The sequence below is a fragment of the Nyctereutes procyonoides genome, unplaced genomic scaffold, assembly GCF_905146905.1.
Source record: "Nyctereutes procyonoides isolate TBG_1078 unplaced genomic scaffold, NYPRO_anot_genome, whole genome shotgun sequence".
NCBI lineage: Eukaryota > Metazoa > Chordata > Mammalia > Carnivora > Canidae > Nyctereutes > Nyctereutes procyonoides.
The window spans coordinates 4,192,206-4,215,597 of record NW_026575139.1 but is presented as its reverse complement, the minus strand read 5'-3'; the positions used below and the strand labels follow the sequence as shown (position 1 = coordinate 4,215,597).

General features: G+C 48.6%; 1 protein-coding gene across 4 annotated transcripts in view; it reads left to right on the top strand.

The window, feature by feature from the left end:
- Positions 1-15,751, top strand: part of EML1 (EMAP like 1) — a 185,314-nt gene extending 169,563 nt beyond the window's left edge. For all 4 annotated transcript variants that reach the window (XM_055304152.1, XM_055304153.1, XM_055304155.1 and 1 more), the window contains 6 exons: positions 1,531-1,619; positions 10,347-10,444; positions 10,528-10,615; positions 12,065-12,160; positions 13,522-13,652; positions 14,208-15,751. In XM_055304152.1, the coding sequence (XP_055160127.1) occupies positions 1,531-1,619; positions 10,347-10,444; positions 10,528-10,615; positions 12,065-12,160; positions 13,522-13,652; positions 14,208-14,333 (628 nt within the window). In that variant the 3' untranslated portion in view covers positions 14,334-15,751. The remainder of the gene's footprint in view (positions 1-1,530; positions 1,620-10,346; positions 10,445-10,527; positions 10,616-12,064; positions 12,161-13,521; positions 13,653-14,207) is intronic.
- Positions 15,752-23,392: the final 7,641 nt, after the last annotated feature.

The following is a 23,392-nucleotide window of genomic DNA, read 5'->3' as shown; positions in this document are numbered from 1 at the left end:
CAGTATTAGCTGCCTAGATACATGGCACCAATGACTGGAGGGGACGGTGTAGGCGGTATTTTCTGGAGTTGTCTGGCAGGCAGTGTTGGTGGCTATGGTGATTATTGTTTTGTACATTTTGACTGCACTTTTGTATTGTTTGTCACAGTTACATATATACTTATCATGGTTTAACTCAAATATTTTTGGTGATTTCCTCCCGTTCTTCCTTTCTAAAAAGCAAACCATGTTGACTCTGTTGTGATGACTATGGAGTATGTATGAGGAAAGAGTAGCCCTTTGTAAGTCACAGGTCGCAGTATCTTGAGAGTTGGGCACCTCATATCCAACAGAATTCTTCATGAAAATGTTTTACCACTTGTGTGCATGTGTACACACACACACGTACACGCACACACGCACACTCCTTCCTTTTAACTCTCCCGGGGGCAGTCGGAGCTTCAGACTCAGCAGTCTCTGAGGAATGGCTGGCAGCCAGTGATCACCAGACCTGTGTGCTGACTCTGGGTAGTAGGACAAAGCATGGGGACTGTGCCAGGATGCTCCACATCACAGACAAGTTCTCTGGGGAGGAGACATGGCACATGGAAACCGGTCCTTCCCTCTTCATATGCTTCCCACATCTCTGGTCCTAGTGCCAGCCTTAGCTCTGGATGGGAGTTCACGGGGCTTCAGAGCACAGCCTCATTAGCCCCAGCCTCTCTGCTCCTTATGTTCTGAGCTCTGTTAACGTTCAGTAGCACATTAAAGGTAAATAGCTGTTGAAAACACAAGGGATCAGAGTTGAGAAGCCAAATCCAGATGCTAGGAGCCAGCCAGTCCCATGGAATGGGAGGCAGGGACACCAGAGTGCCAGTTGGTGGACATGCCTATGGAATGCATGCCATCTGGGGTCTGAAGATCCAACAGCAGGGCACCCACGCCCCATTTCACCCCCTGAAAACCCTGGAGTCCCAGTGACTGCCTCCAGCTGAGAACACGCAGGCAGGAGAGTGCAGTCGTCCCAGCAATTCACATTTAGCGAGTACCGTGTCCTTGTGGGAGGATACGAAGCACGTCTGCATCCATCACAGTTTGCTTTAACACTGGTCCTCCACATGGACCTGGGCCCTTATCCCCATTTTACAGTCAAGGACACGGAGCGCAGACTGGTCCCATAGATGCCTTCCTCTGCCCTCCCTGCCCTGGCTTTCCGCTGGTGCACCCCGACATCCACGGGAGGCAGACACCCCAAGGCTGTCCCAGCGCACCCCCTCCCCCCCATCCTGCTGCACCAGGGCCACATCTCTGGGTGAGACCGTGCACAGCCCCTCCTCACTGCCTCCTCCGGCCACACGCCCAGCCTTCGGGCTTCCTGTCCTTTGACGTGTAAGTGATAGAACTCAGTGCGGACCCTTTCTTGTTAAGCGACACAGAGTGTTTATTAAGCGCTGGAAGTACTAGTTTTAGTTTTAGTCACTATTCGCCTAAGAGTTTTCCTGCATTTTCTCACCAAACCACTTACTGCGCTTCTCCTTGTGTTCATGACAGGTGGTTTGTGTTTGACACGGAAACTAAAGATTTGGTCACCGTTCACACGGATGGAAACGAGCAGCTGTCCGTCATGCGTTACTCGCCGGGTAAGAGCGCAGGTCACCGTACACTTACTACGACTACGAGACTCCGTGTCGGTGTCTTTCAAGGCAGAAATCCCACCAGCCTCCTGAGTGGAGCTAAGCCGCGTGCTGCATATCACTGTCAGGGACCAGATGGGCCCATTGCCCTGCTGAATCCCCATGTCTTCATCTCCCGGCTGCAGAGTACGGACCCCGCCCATCTCACAGGCCCAGAGCCCATCCACTGCCCCATCCCAGTTCCCAGAACTTTCCCTCTCATCTGTTACTTTTGCCGTAAAGATCTTTAAAAAGAAGAGGACTTTATTTTTTAACAGCCTTATTTAGGTGTAATTTACGTGCCATTCTTTACCCATCATAATTGGACACTCAGTGATGCGGAGATGAACTCATGCAGCTGCACAGCCATAACCACAAAGCAATGCAAGGACCTTTGCATCACCCTAAGTTCCCTCCCTGCCCCTAGCGATTAACCTCCAGTCCCGCCCCCTCAAACCTAAGCCACCACCGATCTGCTGTCTGTCCTATAAATTGCATTTTCCAGACATTGCACGTCAGTGGAATCGTAGACTACGTAGCCTTTCTCACGTGGCTTCTTTTTACCTGGCATGCTGTTGAGATCAATTCAGGTTATGATGTGTGTATCAGCAGTTTATTCCTTTTTAATTGCTGGGTAGTATTCCACTTTGTGCGTATACCTCATCGTGTCTATCCGTTCATCAGTGGTCACGAAGGTTGTTTTCTGGCTTTGGGCTATTATGAGTGCACCACTCCACTGGGAACATTCACTAAATGTCTCTCTGTGGTCATTTGTTTTCATTTCTCTTAGGTAAATTCCTAGGAGTAGGACTGGTGGATTGCATGGTAAATTTGTGTTTAGCATTTTATGAAACCGCATTCCAGAGAGGCTGCAGTTTTACAACGTGCGAGGGTTCTGGTTTCTCTGCATACCACCGACACCTGTTATTGCCCACCTCTTTTATGATGGCCATTGGGGCAGGGGTGGAGTAGTGTCTGCTGTGGTTTTAATTTGCACCCTTCCCCCACCCCACAACCATCAAAGATGCTGAGCATGTTTTCCTGTGCGCCTGTCAATCACTCCCATATTTCTGGTGAAAGATCTTGCCAGATATTTTCATTAGCTGGATTTTCATTAGCTTGTCTATCTTACTCTTGAGGGTTTTTATTATTATTATTATTATTATTATTATTATTATTATTACTCTTGAGTTTAAGAGTTTGTATAAGTTCTTTACCAGCTATGTTATTTGCAAGTATTTTCTCCCAGGGTGTGGCTTGTCTTTTCATCTTCCAATTGGGGCCTTTTAAAGAAAAAGCTTTCGGTTTTGATGAAGTCCAGTTTCTCATGTTTTCCTTTGATGAATCATGCTTTTAGTGTCCTGCCCACGTCATGAAGCCTTTCCCCTCTGCTTTCTTTTAGAAAGGTGATTGTTGGGGTACCTGGAAGGCTCAGTCAGTCAAGCATCTGACTCTTGATTTTGGCTCAAGTCACGATCTTAGGGTTCTGGGATGGAGCCCCTCATGGGGCTCTGTGCTCAGCAGGGCCTCTGCTTGATTCTCTCTCTCCCTCTGCCCCTCCCCTGCCTCTTTCTCCCTCTCTTAAAAAAAAAAAATAGAAAGGTGATTGTTTTAGCCATTACATCCCAGTGATGCTTGTATAATGTAAGAGGTAAAAGTTTCATTTGTTCTGCATATAGATATCCACTTATCCCAGCATCATTCGTTCCAAAGACAGTCCTTTCCCTGTCAGATAATCTTGCCACTTCCATAAAAAAAAAAAAAACAATTGACCTGTAAAGTATAAAGTTTTATTTTTGGAATCTCAGTTCTGTCCTGTTCACCTAGATGTTCATCCCTGTGCCAGGAACACACAGTCTGGATTCAGAACGAGTTTCGAAGATGAATAGTCTCACTCCTCCAACTTTTCTGTTTCTTTTCAGACTTGTTTTGGCTACTTAGGTCCTCACCATTTCTTTATGAATTTTATGACCAGCTCATCCACTTCTAATTCTAAAAAGCCTGCCAGAACTTTAGTAGGGATTTAATGTTGATTTTGTAGATTAATACGGGGAGAATTGCTGGGTTGGCAGTGCTGGGTCTTTTAATCCTTGAACACAGAATGTCTGTCCATTTATTTAGATCTTCTTACATTTTTCTCGGCAACATTTCATAGTTTCCAGTGCACAAGTCCCACTTCCTTTGTTAAGTTTATTCCTAAGTCAGCTAATTTTATGCCATTGTCAATGGAATTATTTTCTTAACATTATTTTCAGAATGTTGGTTGCTAGTGTAGAGAATAAAATTGATTTTTTTTCACCTGGATCTTATATCCTCTGACTTTTCTAAACTCTTTTATTAGTCTGAGTAGTTTTGTGTGTTATGTGTGTGTGAGTGTGTGCGTGTGTGTGTGTAAAATCCTTGGGATTTTCTTCCCATGAGAGGAACATGTCATCTGCAAATAAAGACTGTTATTTCTTCCATTCCAATCTGGATGCCTTTAATTATTTCTTCTTTCTTGCATTAGGTAGAACCTCCAGGACAATGTTGGGTAGAAATGGCAAGAATGCATCCTTGTCTTGCTCACAATCCTAGAAGGAGAAGCATTCAGTCATTGACCATTAAGTATGATGTTAGATGCCCTTTCTCATGATGAGGAAGGTCCTTTCTATTCCTAGTTTTTTTAGGGTTTTTATCATGAGTGGCTGTTGGATTTTGTCAAATGCTTTTTTTTTTTTTTTTTTTGGTCAAATGTATCTATTAAGGTGGTTAGGTGATTTTTATCCTTCATTTTATTAATATGGTCTATTGTATTAGTTTTCAGATATTAACCCAACTTTGTGTTCCTGGGACAAATCCCACTTGGTCATGGCATATCATCCTTTTTGTATATCACTGGATTCCTTTTGTAGAAGTTGTGTTAAGAATTTTTGTGTCCCTGTCCATGATGGATATTGGTCTGTAGTTCTCTTTTCTTCTAATGGTTTTGTGTGGCATAGTTGTGAGAGTACTGTTGTCTTATGAGAGTAATTTGGGAGGTGTTCCTTCCTTAATTTCTGAATGTTTCTTAAGGGTTGATATTATTTCCTTATTAAATATTTGGTAGAATTCATGTGAATTTAGTTAGCCATCTGGGCTTTTCCTTGTGGGAGGGTTTTTAATTACAATTCAGTTTCTTGTAGATCTATTCAGAGTGTTTATTTCTTCTTGAGTCAGTTTTGGTAGATTGTTCATTTCTTCTAAGTTGTCTGCTTGGTTGGCATTAAATAGTTCATATATTTCCCTAAAGTCCTTTTCATTTTTCTGAGGTCGACTGTGAGGTCTCCTCGTTCATTCTTGATTCTGGAAACTCTGTCTCCTCTATTTTCCTCTTGGTCAGTCAAGCTAAAGGTTTGTTTGTCAATTTTGTTGATCTTTTCAAAGAACCAACTCTTGTTTTTATTCATTTTTTTCTTTTTCTTTTTTTTTTTCTGTTCTGATCTTTAATTTTTTTCCCTCCTCTGCTCGATTAATATTTAGCTTGCTCTTGAAGCTTAGTTACTTATTGGAGACCTTTATTTTCTGGTAGAGATGTGTAAACCTATAAATTTCCCCTTGAGAGCACCTGGGTGGCTTGGTTGATTAAGCATCTGACTCTTGATTTTGGCTCAGGTTATGATCTCAGAGTCATGAAATCGAGCCCTATGTCAGGCTCCCCTCTGGGTGTAGAGCCTACTTGAGATTCTCTCTCTCCTTCTCTGTCTGGCCCTCCCCTTCCCTGTCTCTCTCCCCCTGTCTAAAAAAAAAAAAAAAATTCCCTTGAGCACTGTTTCAGTCACATCCCATAATTTTTTATGTGTTGTGTTTTTATTTCTGTTCCATTCAAAATATTTCCTAATTTCTCTAAATAATTTCTTCTTTGGCCTGTGGGTTATTTAGACATTTAATTTCTCAATATTTGGGGGATTTTCCATATTTTCTCCTATTGTTCTCTAATTTAACTCCATTGTGACCATAGAATGTATTTTGTATGACTTAATCACTTTTACTTGTTTTTATAGCCTGGCACGTGGTCTATCCCGGACAACGTCCCAGGTGTACTTGAGGAGAATGTGTGTCCCGCACTCCTGCATGGAGTGTTCTCTATTAGTCAACTAGGACAAGTTGGTGGACAGTGTTCAGAGTCAATGGATGTGTTGTTCGAGTCATCCATGTCCTTGCACTACTCTGTTACCGTGGAACCTCTTAGTTTCTCTTTTTGACTCTCTCGGTTTGGCTTCGTGAATTTTTGATGGAAGATTGGACAGAGCTGCGCTCATACACCTCAAGCCAGGAAGGCTGGCACCCTCTGCCCATGGACGTGTGTGGAGGTGGAAAAGCATGTTTAGAGTTCAGGCCGTTTCCAGGTCTGCCCAGCTCCTACTTCTACTGGCCCTTTGGCATCTTCCCTGTGCATGCACACAGCCTCAGTGTGGCCACGAGTGTCTAGCTAGCTGGGGTCCACGCCTGCCTGTCCTGTGCATGCATGCAGCCTCCCATCACCAGGAATGAGCTCACTCCAGCCACAAGCATGACCACAGGCTTCTAGAGCCATCCGCCCTCTCCACTCAGCTGCCCTGGAGATCATCACTGTCGACAGAAGTGGCATTGCCCAGGGCTTTGTTTGGAGGGAGCTGCTTGACCACAGAAACAAAGACTCTGGTCCTCACAGCCGGCTCTGCTCTCCCAGAACTTCTAAGCCAGCCTAGCCCGTGGGAGGGGTAAGAGCAGCCCCAGGCAAGTGCACCACAGACTCATACTGTCCTGACCCCAAATTCAGCAGCTTTTTAAGTATAAACACTTCTCAGATGGTTTTCTGTCTTTGATCAACTTCCAGAGTGCTGGAATGGTTATTTCTGTCAGTTTGGTACATCTTTATAATTTGCTATAGAGGGAGAGGACTTGCCAGGCTTCTCACTGGGCCACAGCTGGAAGCCCTGCCTGCTTATTTTTAACAGAGCCACAGTATCACTGTCACCTCCTCAGCCCAAATCAGCATTAACTTCTTAACAACACCACGTATTTGAAATCATCAGTATTCAAATTTTCAATTGACTCTTTTTTAACAGTTTAAATTAGGATCCAAAAAAGGCTCACGCATGGTCATTGCTTGGTAGGTCTCCAAAGTCCTTTTTAATCCATAGTTCCCTGTGCTTGGTCTCTCCCTCCCCTTTTTTTCCCCCGTAGCATTTTCTACACTCTGGATTTTGCTGAGTGCGTCCCCGTGGCGTTTAACTTGTTCCTCTGTCCCCTGTCCTTCCTCCGATGTGATTTGTCGATCTGGAGGCTGGATCCCATTCTATGTATATTGCTGTCTTCCTCCTACAGGAAGCATGTCTGCTTATCTCACTTTTGTGATATTAATAGCCGTTGGTGTCCAATGCCTAGATTGGTTGAAAACAAGTGGTTCCCCCATGTTAGATTTTCTTATTCATTTATTAGATACCATATTTCTATAAAGAGAAACTGCTCATCATCTATTTTGTTACCTAATATGGTAGCATTCATTAAGGAAAGTCAAGATAAATGCCTGGTTTCTTTTTTTTTTTTTTAAGATTTATTTATTGATTTGAGAGAGAGAGTGGCAGGGGGGACAGAGGGAGAGAGAGAGACATTCTTAAGCAGACTCTACACTGAGCGCAGAGCCCAGCATGGTGCTCAGTTTCACGATGCTAAAATCATGACCTGAGCTGAAACCAAGAGTCAGACGCTTAACTGACTGCACCACCCAGGCGCCCCTGCCTGGTTTCTTTTACTTTCTTTACCAAATTCTGAGATGTTAAATTTGTTCTCTGTATCCCTTAGCAGTGCTCGATCAGTGGTGGTGGTTTGGGTGCCATTCCGAACTAGAGCATATTTGTTTTGTTTCCATTGGTGATAGTTATCATAGGTGAATTGGTTTACTCATCACTGGCCAGTGGAAGCCACTGGGTTGTAGCACCAAGTGGTGGGTGGACACTGACATTGTGGGTTCCAGAGTGCTCGTTGCTGCTGGGTGGGCCCTTGATTCTAGGCCTGGTCATTGTATGCTTGTGTTTTAAGAAATGCTATTTTTCTGTGATGTGCAGAATATTCAGCTTTGTGAACATTCTTGGAAATAGCAGTTTTGTCCTTGGAAATAGTTGGCCAAGCCTGAGTTGCTGCTGCTCTGTACGAATCTTCTATTTTATAAGCTGATTGACAGTGGTCTCTACTTATGGCGGGGCTGTGTTCTTAATCTGTACAGGTAACATTAAAGAAGGAGCACTCCTTCAGAGGTGTTTTCCTTGTACCTGAATAAAGTTCACAACTTTCCACCCTAAATGGACACACACACACACACACACACACACACACCCCAGACCACCAGAACCTTTTCTCAGTGTTAAGGAGGAATTTACTCATCTTGGAATGACTTTTTTTTTTTAGAGATTTATTTATTTATTCATGAAAGACACAGAGAGGCAGAGACCCAGGCAGGGGGAGAAGCAGGCTCCCTGTGGGGAGCCTGATGCAGGACTTGATCCAGGACCCCAGGATCATGACCTGAGCTGAAGGCAAATGCTCAACCACTGAGCCACCCAGGAGTCCTTCAGAATGCCTTTCATTCTTGTTGTTGTTGTTTTTTTTTAAGATTTATTTATTCATGGGGGGGGGGGAGAGAGAGAGAGAAAGAGAGGCAAAGGGAGAAACAGGCTCCATGCAGGAAGCCTGACACAGGACCCAATCCTGGATCTCCAGGATCACACCCTGGACTGAAGGTTGCGCTAAACCACTGAGCCACCCAGGCTATCCTCATTCTTATTGTTTTAAATATCATATTTTACTGTTAATTCTGGCCAGTACTCTGCATTCTTTTATGTGTTTTATGTGTTTCTCATCATTTTCTTGTTATTTTGAATGTCTGTGAAGTGCAAGAGGCCCTCATCTACACCATCTTGTCCTAGAAAGCCCTCTGACATCTATCTGGCCCTGTTAACATGAGCAAAGTCCTTTGGGGAGTATATTTGCATTTCTTATCGGTTATACTAATGGCCATTCCCTGAAGACCAGAGAGTGCTTTTTACCAACAACTCTGCTGCTCTGGCTTTGGAGTCTTTCTTCATTAACCAGGTGACCCTTGTCTCATAGAGGCATTTGTATTCCATGTTCGTAGCATTATTATTCACAGTAGCTAGGCTGTGGAAGCAACCCGAGTGCCCATCAATAGATGGATGGACAAGCATAACATGGTATAGCCATTCCACAGGAGATTATTTAGCAAGGAAATGCTCCAGGCACTGGAGTCAGACTGCCTGGGGTTCAAATCCCAGCTTATATAAACCTGTGTGGCCTTGGGCAAGTTACTTTACCATTCATGCCTTAGTTTCTGCTCCTGAAAAATGGGCATATCTACCTGTCTGCAGGGTTTACGAGGATTAAATACATGAACACAGGAAGAGCCTAGGATGGTACTGGCACGTGGTAGACATTTCATAAAAGTGGGCTGTTACAATTCGCTAGTAATTCTGGTGAGCATTTAGTGTTTATCATCATTATTGTCAGGGCCTGGTCAGTTGGAGGAATCAAGGGTAGACGGCTTCCCATGCAACTCTCCAGCCTTCTTGAGAACCGTCGGCAACAGATGGTCTCCTTCTCCAGGCCTCTGCTGTCCTTGGCCTCTTTACCCCATCCCATCAGGATTCCCATTGCATCAGGATTCCCACACGGGACAGACTGACGTGGTCTCGCCAACACCCGTATTTTGACCTGGCGCAGGAGAGGACTTCCTGGAACACCATTTCCTGATGGTGTCAGGCCATGTTGTTTCCTGTAGGACACCCTACGTTGGGAGAGGAAAATCTGATGAAAGTGATTTGGGGAGAACCTTTATTGAAGACTTAGGATGGCCAGTGGCCACCAGGACCTTTACACATGCTGTCCAGGGACTCCTCTGACTTGCTATGAAAGGGCACCATTTGCCATGCTTTGTGGATAGAGGACCTGATGCTCAGTGTGAGCAGAGATGCATCCACAGCCCCGAGCCGGGGTGCAGAGAGCCCGCCACGCGGTGTTCCATTCCTGCCTCTCAGGCTGCCTGCCCTCCACCTTCCTGGCCTCAGGAAAGTCTGACCTTCTCTGAATTACTCTCTCCTGCCTCGTTTCCTTCCCAGTATATCCTGGATCTCCCTGCTTTGCCTTCACACTTGGCAAGTTCATCTGCCAGCTGCGGGGGCTGGCTCTGCCTTTATGTTACATTGAGCTCCTTCCCTGTGTTTCTACACAGGCACCGACACCCCATTCCCTAGGCTTTCCTGAGGCCAGAAACCCAGCTGAAAATGGTAACTGATGGCCTATTGGAAGTGAGGTGGGAAGGGCCTTCTGGGCAAGGCAAGGGGTGGGAGGGAGGACGGTGTGTGCACGGAGACGTGAGAGCCGGGTGCGCAGTGAGGAGCGAGGTGGCCCATCCTGGAGGGTCTCGGCCACCAAGGGAATGAGTCACAGTCCTTCCGTGGGAGCAGAGGGGCGGGGTTCAATGGGGGAGAGAGCTGGCCAGGAGCAGACCTCCAAAAGAACAGCTTTGGGAGTGGTAGAGGACTCCCTAAAAAGCAAAATGTTCTCTTCGAATTAAGTCACTGATCTGGCTGTTTTTCCCAAATCTGTGATGTCACTAACATTATCCCTTGTCATTGATAAGCGTTTATTTTTAAAACAAATGTCATCTGCATATTTCTGCAGATGGGACCTTCCTAGCAATCGGCTCCCATGACAACTGCATCTACATCTATGGAGTCAGCGACAATGGGAGGAAGTACGCGCGTGTTGGCAAGTGCTCGGTAGGCGCTCTTCCCGTTTCCGCGGGGATGTGTGTGGTCACCACGTGTCAGCGAGTGACACGCCTCCTGCTCTTCTCTCCCAGGGTCATTCCAGCTTCATCACTCACCTGGACTGGTCTGTGAACTCACAATTCCTCGTGTCAAATTCTGGAGACTACGAAATCCTTTACTGTGAGTAGCACCCCAGGACTTGTGTGGGTTTGGATTACATAGAATGGTCACTCTGAGACCAAAATGGGGTCTCCTGCAAAACCCCACTTCCCCTACTGCATGGGCGTGTGCCATGACCTCCTGGCTTCAGTCTTCTTTTCTATAAAACAGAGGAGTTGGGGGATGCCTGAGTGGCTTAGTGCTTGGGTGTCTGTCCTTGGCTGAAGGTGTGATCCCGGGGTCCCGGGAGAGAGTCCTAGGTCAGGCTCCCCGCATGGAGCCTGCTTCTCCCTCTGCCTGTGTCTCTGCCTCTCTCTCTGTCTCTCATGAATAAATAAATAAAATCTTAAAAAAAACAGGGGAGTTGGGCAGGACCACCTCTAAGATCCTTCATGCCACCAAGATACTGGGGTCTCGGGTTGACATGGGTTCCTATGGGACAGAAGATGCGAGGCTCCAAGGAGAGGGACACAAATGTGGCAGAAGAGAGTGGGGACCCTTGAGAAGGCGTCATCCCAAGCAGGCCGACACAGTGAAGTCTTCCTGCCTGGGGGGCCAGCAGCCCCTGGGACCCCTCCTCCTCCTTCTTTCCCACCCCTCCTGGCAGGGTCTGTGTCCAGGCAGGACTTGAGGCCACTGAGGATGTAAGGCCACAGCACACCATGCCCTGGCTCCTTAAACGTGTGCCAAGCACCTGTCGTGCACCAAAAGTGTACTTACATTTTATCTCATGATCCACAGCTCTTCCAGGCTTATCCCCTTTGAAAACAGGGAATCTGGGCTCAGATACGAGGCCGTGGGCATCAAGAGCCAGTGGGTAGGGAGGCAGCCGGCCACTGGCTGAGGAGCCTGGGTAGGTAGAGCTGTTGGCAGTGGAGGAAGGAGAGGAATAGAACGTACCAGGTGGCTCGTGTCTTCCCTTCCTGACCTCTCCGAGGCCCTGCCTGACACGGGCCAGAGCAGGGGAGCAGAGTTCAGAAATAGGGCATGGGTCTAGAATCTTCTCAGACACGGTCTCATGCTCTATGATGAGAGCTCATTTAGGGAACAAACAAATCTCCAGGGCATGACTGGTTTCCATAAGCTCCCACTCCTGACTCGGGGCCGAAGGGGGGTGTGTGTTTGGAGGCACAGCTGAGGAGCCTGACAACAGGGGGCACAGCGGGTCAAGGGTTCTGTGGGGGGCAGGGGGAGGGACCCATGGAAGGTCAAAGGAAAGAGAATCCAGACTGCGGGGATACAGACCCAGAGAGGGAGATGGCAGGTGGTGCCCGCAGAGGCCCCGGGCTCTGGCACAGGTGTAGCCGTGGGCAGGGCTCCTGCGCGGCTGGGAGGTGGAAAGGGGCCCCACTCCGAAGGGCTCTGGAAGGGCTCTGGATCTGCCGGAGCCAGGCTCCGAGGGCCAGCCTTGTCGGGGAGGGGCGGGGCCTTTGGCTCAGCCGTCACCAGACTCGGATTTGCTTTTCCCAGGGGTTCCCTCAGCTTGTAAGCAAGTCGTAAGTGTGGAAACCACGAGAGACATTGAATGGGCTACAAACACTTGCACTTTGGGGTTCCATGTCTTTGGTAAGTTTTCTGTAGCTTTTGTTCAGTTCAGACATAACATGTATCTACTCTTAGAACATTTCACTAATACTTATGAATTCTCATGGCCACGAGTTTTGTCCAACTGCTCCGCTGCCGCTGACCCTACAAGGACATGCACCCTGCAGCCCCCAGGGGAAGGGCCAGGCGAGAACCAGAGACATAGGTTTTCACCCTTTTCTACTGTATGAAATGAGCCCTGAGCTAATTCTCTAGAATCTTCTCATAGGAGGTTGTGCCAGACTTTCTAGAGAGACGGGCCAGATGGCACTCAATCAATCTACTTATCATTTGTTAGAGTCATTATATTTTTTTTTTTGGTTCTTTAAATTCTTCACTTCCTTTGAAGTTGAGATTGGAATATATTTATAAATGGTGTAAAATAAATGACCACAGTTCAGTAGAATAGAAAAGACAGTATTTATAATCTCTTTATGTAAGGCCATGAGTCAATCAGGTGCTCAGAATTTCACAAATCTCTGCAGAGCTGGCATTTTATCATTTTCTGGTATAAATGCTAGGAACCCCTAGATGTACTCTAGATATGCCTGTTGAGAAACTGATGGCTCATATCTGATGTTATTGGACCAAAAAGGTTTCCCAAAACAATGATCAGGAGACACTGCCCCTCCCCCGCACAAACCAGGCTCCAGGCCCACGGCAGGCAGACAACACACCTGCCAGATGCCATCAGGCAAGTAGCAACCACAAAGAACTGATACCAAGAAACACCTGAAGGGTCCCTGGGTGACTCTTGGCTTTGGCTCAGGTCATGATCTCAGGACCCTGGGGTCAAGCCCCTACATCAGGCTCTGTGCTCAGCGTGGAGTCTACTTGTCCCTCTCCCTCTGCTATTCGCGCCTCCCCACTTTCTCTCTCCCATAAATAAATAAAATCTTTAAAAAATAAAAAACACCTCAAAGGCACACACAGGGTTAAACAGTCCTTTGGAGAGACTCTCATATATGAAGAGTCACCCCCAAAAAAAGAAAAGTTAGGAAACCGTCGGCCGAGGACTAGTCAGCTTCCCCGCAGATGCCTTGGGGATAAAGGAAAGGCATTGTGTCCAATGCCAGGGTTTCTCTGCTGTAGAGTCAAGAAGGAAAGGATCCCCAAAAGATGTGGGAGCCCAGAAAGCCCACCGGACCTCTCCCATGTGGTGGAACAGGCCGCACCTTGGAGCGTGACATGGGAGTGCCCTGGTGTGAGGCGGTCACAGGCAGGCTGGATGCTTTTCTGTCCACAGCTTCGAAAGCCAGGGCCTTGGGGCGATTAGAGCTCCGTGAAAGCTCAGTGGCAGTCCCCGTGTTTCCAGGGTTTCAGTGCTGTGGTCTGCCTTTCAGGAGTGTGGCCTGAAGGCTCGGACGGAACCGACATCAATGCGGTCTGTCGGGCCCACGAGAGAAAACTCCTTTCCACTGGCGACGACTTCGGCAAAGTGCACCTCTTCTCTTACCCTTGCTCCCAGTTCCGGGTAAGGTCTCCTTCACGAACCCTGCTCTCGGGGGCATGTGCTGCGGCCTGCCCTGGCCATCTGCGGATTGCCTGGAGGGCGCCGTGTGTGAACCTGCCGGTCACACCTGCAGACGTGACCCTGCGGTTCCTCTGCGCTGGAGCTCCCGGGGGAGAACTCCCACCCACAGAGCCCTTCCAGCTGGCTTCTCTGCCCCCACCAGGCCCCCTCGCTCCAGCCCTGCTGAGCTGATCCAACACCCGTGCCTAGAACACCCTTCCTCGTCCTTCACCCTCAACTGGTGGCACCTAGTTGGTCCCTCCTTTGGGTGGCCCCGTGCCTGGTACAGCCCGGGGCAGTCACCCGCCTGCTTCTGTCCCCCCACCAGACCAGGTGAACAGGGAGGGCCTCTGTGTTGTCTTTTTACATATCCCTCCTGCACCTGTGCAACAAGGCAGGTGTGCAGGTGAGAGCTGCAAAGTGAAGGGAGAAGGAGAAGGAGTGCAGGGTTCCAGCGCTCTCCGACTCCACACAGCGCGCTCTGCATTAAGCTCTCTCTCTGTCATTCTTCCCCAGGCTCCTAGCCACGTATACAGCGGGCACAGCAGTCACGTCACCAATGTCAATTTCCTCTGCGGCGACAGCCACCTCATCTCCACGGGCGGCAAGGACACGAGCATCATGCAGTGGCGGGTCATTTAGTCCCAGCAAGAGCCGCGGGGAGCAGAACAGGGGCAGGCGCAGACTCGTGCTACGCTCCACCACTGTGATTTCTGTTCTGTTTGAGAAGTTCTGACAAACCTCAGGAAAACCACTCCCTCTACCAGTTACCTTAGCATAGCGAATCAGTGAGCGTCACACCGGATCAGCGGTTCACGGTTCTCCCTTGTTGTACAGTATATAAAACAGTGCACATTTAATATAAAAAAAAAAGATGCCAGGGTTTACATTGTGGTGACACCAACAGAAGTGGCTGGTATATCCCTCGTAACTTTTCTACGAACCCTTCAAAAATGGTCACAGAATGCCTTTTCATATGTTGTACATAGGCTTTCCTACTTCCCCACCTAGCTCGCCAAGTCAAATATTTATGAGAATAATGAGGTACTGAATTTGGATGGCTATTGATTAATTGGTCCTACAAGGATGAATCGATGGAGAAGAGGATGGATGACTGATTTGCACAGCTGAATCAGGAAATGCAAATGTGACCTCACTTGGTTACATTCTCTAAGGGGTTGTATTCTTCTCGTGTTAAGCAGATTGTACTCCAGATTAACTTAAATATTTCAGCAGGGTATGCAGGCAGTGCAGAGATTCAGTGACACTGTCTGCCTAACCAAATGCAGGCAGCCGCTTCACACCCTCTGTCCCGCGCTCACGTGCCCCGGAGAGTGGCGGAGACATCCAGCCACCTTCTTCTGTATATGAATTGGCATGATCTGGTATTGTACTTGTATAGGATTGTAGAAATTCATCACAAATACGTAAGGCTAGGCTTTACTATTTTATGCTTATGGACATTGTATATTTGTATCTTAAGACCAAGTAGACCAAGTGGACACGGTTATCTCCTAAGTGTACAATAAACCTGCAGCGGGGAGAAGTCTGGAAGGCTCCACCAGGGACTAAGGGCAGCTTCTTTTCCTGTCTTTTGTGCATGGCTGGCTCACCACACTACCAAGTAAGGTTGCGTTCTGATGGGTAACACAGAGGTGGCGTACATTTGTCAGGAAGGCCTTATCCATTTTGATTGTGTGACAGATTGAAAATCTATTGTTTACATCGGGGAATGTATCTCAGATTTTAAACTAGAAGAGTAATAAACAGACTTAAAAACAAATCCTAAGATTTCTACTTGTTCTAGGCAAGTAAATGAATGGAATTATCTGAACTCCACAGCGCTGGTTGTTGAGAGCGGCTGATTAAGCACAACATTTGGAAGCATGGTTATCACATCTCCAGCCTGCTGCGTAAGTGCAGGGCACCAGTAGACAACGTGTATTAAAGATGAATCTGTTTGTATGTATCCTTATCAAATATATTCTATAATGAAATTAAATCTGAAAAGGATTTCTTATTGACCTATAATCATGAAAATATATAAATTAAAATATTTAAAATTAGATATGATTCACACTATATTGTTTCATATACATATTTTTTTTCTCACCTGGGTCACTGGCACATAGAACTCTAGCTTGCATACAGTGTGTAAACGCTCATCAGATTCGATGACTATAAAGAATTCGGCTTAGGGGCGCCTGGGTGGCACAGTCGGTCGGACTTCCGACTCTTGGTTTCGGCTTGGATTGTGGTCTCAGGGGTTGTGGTCTTGGCGGTCGTGGGATTGAGCCCCACATTGGGGTCTGCATGTGCTCAGCGCAGTCTGCTTGGGATTCTCTCTCCCTCTCCTCTGCCTCTCCCACTCGTGCTCTCTCTCTAAAATAAATAAATAAATCTTAAAAAAAAAAAAAGGAATTCAGTTTAAGGGCGCCTAGCTGGTGCAATTGGAGGAGCATGCAACTCTTGATCTTGGGGCTGTGAGTTCGAGCCCCATGTTGAGGGTAGAGATTCTTTAAAAACCAAATTAAAAAACTTTTCAAAACTTCAGCTTACTTATCATACCAAGCTGTTATTTTACTTGGTTATGTAATACTGGCAAAAACAATTATTTTTACACTGATAAGGGAATCACTAGATCAAGGAAGGGGAAAGGGACCCATTAACTGATCTTTAAGTTGTAAGATCTTTTATTTCTATATACTTCTACTCTTTAACAGGCTCATAATGGGAAAAGGATATTTATATAAACTAGTTTATCTTCATATTTGTCTTTATTTATTTGTTTGTTTGAGTAGAGGAGGGGCAGAGGGAAAAGGAGAGAGAGAATCTCATGCAGGCTCCATGCCCAACACGGAGCCCGTCGTGAGGCTCTATCTCACAACCCTGAGATCATGACCTGAGCCAAAATCAAGAGTCGGACGCTTAGCTGACTGAGCCACCCAGGTGCCCCGTATTTATCTACATTTTAAATGGTATTCTTTTAACAGCCCCATATTCACCTTGCAGGCATCCTTATACTCACTCGCTCACTCATTGACAGAGGTAGCAATGGCCACGTACCACCACTGTCACCTCTTAGGCTAACAAGGCCAAGACCTTCCAAGATCCAAGACTCTGCTGGGACAAGAGGCCCAGAAGCAGGGGCCGTTGCCCATGAGGCTGAGGGGCCGTAATCTCCATGAGGCGCTGACAGCATGGACCAGGCTACGTGCCATGGAAGCATAAAAGCCAAGGGATGGCCTGAGAGAAGTTTTGGGAGCATGTGAAGGATTGCATTTGGGTAGTGGGTAGTGGGTGAGGCTCGGGCCCCTGACTGCTCTCTGGTCAGAGGGCCATGCTGTTGGCTCAGATGCAGAGCGTTGCAAGTTTGAAAGCGGAAGATGCCTGGGACAGGATGAAGTGAGGTGAGGGGCCTCCGTGACATCCAAGTGCAAGTGCAGAAGTAGGCATTTGGCTTGGCAGGCTCAGAACAGAAATCCAGCAGCAGGTGCCACTGCAGGCCTCTCCACAGAAGACCTCCATGTCTGACACTGGGGATGTGGCTGAGGTTGCAGGGAGCTGGTCCAGCCAGGCAAGGAGCGGGCCTCTGACCCAGCCAGGGGCACTCAGAATCCCAGGGCAGGCAGCGGAGCACCAGACACAGGCAAGGTAGGAGGAAAGTCAGGAGAGGGTTCACTCAAGAGCCCACACAGGCATCTTCCCAATCCCCCAACTTTATTTTAGAGGGAATGCAGTGGTGGGGAGGGCAGGCAGAGAGAATCTTAAGCAGACTCCAGTGCAGAGCCTGACTCGGGGCTCAATCTCATGACCCTGAGATCATGACCTGAGCCAAAATCAAGACTCAGACACTCAACCATCTGAACCACCCAGGCGCCTCTAACCCCCCAACTTTTTTGAGTGACTACTTCCACTGCCCAAAAGTTACACATTCCACCCATTAATCATTTTTTTCTGTGATCTGGGAACAGACTGTCATCATGTGATCTTTGAGGCTTCTAGAAGAGCACACGGAAGAAATGTGTGAGTCCCTCTGGCCTCCATAAAGGGGGACTGTCTAACGGCACAACTGGGGAGGTAGCTTTTTGGTGAAAACAAATGAGCAACAAGTACTTATTGTTAGGTAGAAACCGATTCACTATGGTTTTGGTTTTTGTTTTTTTTTTTTAACTTTATGGGAAATTTCAAACATATACAAAAGTAGAGCCTCTCACCGAGCTTCAAAAATTATTGGCATTCAGAGAATCTCATTTCTTCTGTCTCCCCTGATTTTGGAGAGAGAGGACTGGAGTGTTTTCCAAGCAAGTCCAAGCCACCATGGCATTCACCAGTCTGCTGCTCCCCCTGAAAACAGTGTATTTTATGTAACCACCATCACAGCTGACCAACTGAACAGGGAGTCCTTGTGGTCTGACACCCAGTCTACATTCAGGGTTCCCAAGTTATCAAACCAGCCATGTCTCAATGCCAAGCACGTGGGGATGCCATACAACCTGCACAGCTCGGGACATACGGCACCCCCTGGACTCAAGCACACACCTGAGGCTTAGCTCAGGACCCTTCTCCAGAACCCACTCTGACCACCCAGCTCCCTGCCCATTTGCGCCCTGCCCCTCCCCGCACCCTGCCTCTGGCCCCCTGGGGAAACCCCGCTTCTGGGTCTCCCAGCCTGGATCTTTCCCACCTTGGCTGGCAGGTGAGAGACTGGACCAGGCCCAGGTAGCAGCTCAGAAACCTCCACTGGGCTTTGAGGGAGGAGCCTTGTTCACGAGGGTCCCAGCTGTTCCAACTTGGCTCCTCCACTCCTAGCGACTCCGTAAGAATGGGATACAAACACCTACCACCCAGAGGCTGGAACCTGGGAGTGGGGGGGATGGGTGGGATGGCTCCCACACCTGCTATCTTTGGTCACATGAGCACCTGTACTCAGGAAGCCTAAGGGAGGGGTGAGGTTGGGGGCCCGTGAGCACAGATTTCTCCTGAGCTCCGAATGTGAATGAGTTAGCAACACATTTGGTTATTTGGGCATAGGGCAAAGTAGGTGCTAGCACCTGTGAGATGAAGGCTGAAAAGGTAATCCTCACCTCGGGATTTAAACCTGGCCCCTCCCCCTGGGCTCCACTGGCTGCAGGTGCACCACCTGGTGGCGGGAAACCGAGCCGGCTTCTCCTCCCCTGGCATGAATAACCGGGTTCTGACCTCGGTGAAAGGGCTGGGAGCGTGGGGCCTGGAAAACGCTTCCATGACTCAGACGGACTTCCACTTGCTGGATGGGGCAGGTGTTTCAAGCGACCTGCCCTGGGGAGCATTCAGAGCTTCGTGGAGGGAGCCCCAACATTGCAGATGGTTTCACCCTCTGTCCCCTCCTTCTGGGTACGGCTGTTCTATGAGGAGGCTGCCCCCTCCCCTGCAGCTCCTGAGTGCAGAGGAGTCCATCACCGGTCCTCTTTCTCCTGGAGTCCCCCCACCCCTCCAGGAGGCCCTGTAAGCAGGATCCCAGATGACCGCCCCCCACCCCAGGCTCCCTACTGCACAGTCAGAAGAAACCTCTGTGCCTCCACGCCCTGACACCTCTCACAGCCTTCCCTGGGCATCTGGATGAGAGCCACCTCCTGCCTTTAGATTTTCAGCCATCAACCCACAAACCGCAGGGGACATGCAGGTTCACATGCGGGACCCCAGAGGCTTGGGGTCAGAGGGGAACAACCCCACCCCTCCCTCTTCAGTGACAGGGGCTGGAATCAACAGCTCAGCTTTGCCCCAAAGAAATCTCTCCTGCAAATGCTTTCTTTAAATTCTGATTCCAGGGGCGCCTGGGTGGCTCAGTGGTTGAGCGTCTACCTTCAGCCCAGGGCGTGATCCTAGGTCCTAGATCAAGTCCCACATCCCTCTGCCTGTGTCTCTGCCTCTCTCTGTGTGTCTCTCATGAATAAATAAAACCTTTTTAAAAAATGAGTAAATAAATAAATACATTCTAATTCCAGACCGATTTTATACCCATAACATGGATGATGGAGGCTAAGAGGTCTCTTGGGAACATCCTTGGTAAATTCTCCCCGTGGTCTAGAAGGACCTTCGATGGTCACATCCTTTGGATCCTGGCTCCTGGACTGAAATGTCGGTTCAACATCTGGTGACACCAACCGCTACCGCCAGAACCTTCTTTGTGCATATGAGCAAGCGCTTGGCATCCCTACCTGGTTTTCTAGGGCGCACATGCTCAGCTTCTCTGCCCAGTCTCTACCCTGGGCTGTGGCACCAGTAGAGTCCCTGCCACCCGGCCAAAAGTCATCCACACAGGTAGGATCTGGGGGGTGGGCTCACTCACCCCCTCTTTGATGTTGAAGAGACAGAGGGCTAGGAAGACAGGGCCGCTTGCCCAAGGCTGCTGAGCTAAGGGTGAACGTTCCAGGTCTCCTGGGCTTCGCTCATGCCGGCACCGGCGTCCTCAGACTGACACTCTGCAGAGTGCCTTTCGAGAAGCTGCTCCTCCAGGGTCTCCGAATGACTTTAGAAAGTGCCCCCACGCTATATATGGTGTGTTGTAGGTAGAGACCCGAGCCGCAGGTTGCCTCCTTGACGCATCGCGAATTCTATAATAAAGAAGCCTGCTCACACTGGCATTTCCCAATCTTGAGCATTGGCCACTTGTGCTCCCACGATGCTGATTATTGGCCGGAATCAATGTTCCATGGCAAACCATCTTGGGAAACACTGTGGGAGAAGGTTAGTCATGCAGAAGCTTAATATAACAAAGACGTGAAAGGGAACCCAGATGCCAAACGATTCTCCATTCCCTCCTCTTCTCGCAGTTTCTGCCAGGATGGGCTGTAAGGCCAGATTCTGAATGGTGGCAGGTGACAATGCAGAGGGGCTTTGCTGTGATACTGGAATTCAGGGCCAGTTTCTTTGGGCTCTGCGTCACCTCCTTCTAGAGCACGCAGCCTCGCTGGTGTATGCTGTCAGCAGAGACCTCCAGGGCCCAATGATGAACACCCGGTAGCAATGGAACAAACCTCCTGGACAAGGGAGCAAGAGAGAAAGAACTCCTGTTCCTTTTTTTTAAAAAGATTTAATTAATTAATGAGAGAGCATCAGCAGGTGGAACAGGAGAGGGAGAAGCAGTCTCTGCTGAGCAGTGAGCCTGATGGGGGGCTTGATCCCAGGACCCTGAGTTTATGACCTGAGCTGAAGGCAGATGCTTAACCAACTGAGTCACCCAGGTGCCCCGACTCTTGCTCCTTTTATTCAGGGAGTTGCCATGACAACAGGAGGGGCAAAATGAGATATACTGGAAAAGAATTCGCTCATAGTACTTGGGGGTAATTTCTCTCTCCTTACCAGGCCTGATCTAGGAAATGGCCAGACTCCCTGCCATGGCGAGGCTGACGTCATGCTGTCTGTGGCATGTCTGAGATTCTTTTGCCCAGATGGGCCTCTATGTCTTTTAGGTTATCCCCAGGGCCCTCAGAGCAATGACTGCCGAAAAGAGGTGGCTGGGATATTCCCCCCAGCGTGCTGCCCGCCCTCGCCACGTGTGCCCGGGAGACTGCAGTGTTCTTATTTTCATCTGGTTTACTTTGGTTTCTTTTACTCTGATTCTCACATGGGTGGCAGGCTTAGAAACCACAGTTTCAGCTCATTGTCTGCATCTGCAACAAACCACCAGAGAAGCCAGACAACACCCCTGTGCTCCTGGCCTCATAGGCACCTGAAGTTGCCCTGTTCTGCCTTCAATCATTGCAGGTCTATGGCATCAAGGTGATATGAAAGGATTTTCAGAAATCCAGATAGGGCAGGAAAGGCTTTTCCCTTGGTCTGGCATGCTCGCTCCTGCACCTTCTTCCTAGACTGAGACAGCCCCCAGGCTCAGGCATCAGCCAGGAGCAGTGCATGGAGAGGACCCAGTGTGCTCAGGACAGCCAGATGGGGAGATCACAGCCCCAGTCCAGGAAGCTGGGGCTCCTGGGTGGCTCAGTCCGTTAAGCATCTGACTCTTGGTTTCAGCACAGGTCATGAGTTCAAGCCCTGCACTGGGCTCTGCACTGGGCGTGGAGCCTATAAACAAATAAATATCCAAGAGAGCAGTCCAGCAGCAGGACACTTTGACCTCCTGTAGGTACCCTGGCTGAATCCGTAGCAGAGATTGAACATCTTATGCAATGGTGGAACTCTAGGGGAACTAGGGGGTCATGTCCTGGGAGTATTTCCGAAAGTGTGTACCATGAAATTTGATTCCACAAGGTGTTAAGAGGTCCTGGGTTGGAGTTTTTAATGTGGATCTTCTCAGAGTTAATACATCGTCCAGAGGGGCCATTATCTCCATCCACCCACCTCCCCCCATCCACCCATCCATCAATCCATCCATCCATCCATCCATCCATCCATCCATCCATCCAGTAAGCACCATCCCCTACTCTGAGCCAGGGACCATCCTAGGACCAGGGATACCACATGATACCACAGTTCTTGCTCTCATGGAGCAAGACAGGTGGAGGTCGGCCAGGAGAGGTCAGAGGTGATGGAGGCTACTTGAGCCTGAGCACTCAGTAAAGAGCAGAGAGTCAAGTGGTAGAGTGAGGACCTAAGCCTTGTGGCCTTCGGGGGAGGCTCTCTGCAAGGCAGAGTCCCTGGGAGCACACATTGGGGAAGAAACACTGTTTTGTTCAGCCAGCCCCCTTTTCCGTAGCCATAGAATCCAAAGCCTTTGTTAAATGGGGATTTGCCCAGGGTCACTGTGACCTTGGCAGGAACAGTACGTCGCAGCCCTAATTTGTTTCCTTTTATAAAATGAAGTGTACTGTTATTTTTACATGGTAAGACATACTTCCTATAGCAAATTCAGGACGCCCTGCCATATCCCCACCACCCAGAAGTAGCACTACTGGTTCCTAGCACATTTCCTTCCCGTATTTTTTCCTATGCGTTTCCGGATGTGTTTCCCTAGGGCATATACAATAGTGCACTATTATGTTGCTTTTCTCTTGCACCTTTATAAGCATTTTTCCAATGTCATTATAGACTTGTCATAAATAATTCTCATCGGTTGTGTAAACAGGCCGCTGGGACTGTCCAGCCCTCCCACACTCATGATGGTGATGAAGACAAGAAAAACAGGGCCACCCTTACTGAGGGCATTTGTCCCGGGTGTGCCCTCTGCAGCCTCCCTCCTCCTTTTACACAGGCTTGAACCTCTCCCCCGAAAAGACATCCTCCCTGGCCTGTGCTCCACTCCTGATGCTGCAGGCTCCGCCAGGACCCCTTCTCTGCGGGCACCCCATCAACTCCCAGGATCAGCCCCCTCTCCAACGCTGATAAGGCCCAGATCCACATGTCGGACTCAACTTCCTTAGCTTTACCTGTCTATCCATCCACTCACTCATGAGTGCCTTGATCTCATGCTCCAATTCACCCACTTCTTTCCCTAAACCCTGTACTCCAACCTCTCAATAGCCCAAGCCACAATGCGTGCAGCCCTCCAGACCCCTCTCTCCGACTCACTGCCCAGATCCCAGCACCAACTCCAGCAGCATCTCTTACCCTGTGCCAGTCACCGCTGGGTGCACCCCACATGTGGTGACCCCTGTAGTACTCCCAACAACCTGTCACGGGGATCCTCCTTCCACAATGAGGAAACTGAAACATAGGTTAGTTAGCTTGCTGAGGGCTACACAGCAAGTAAGTCAGGATTTGAACCC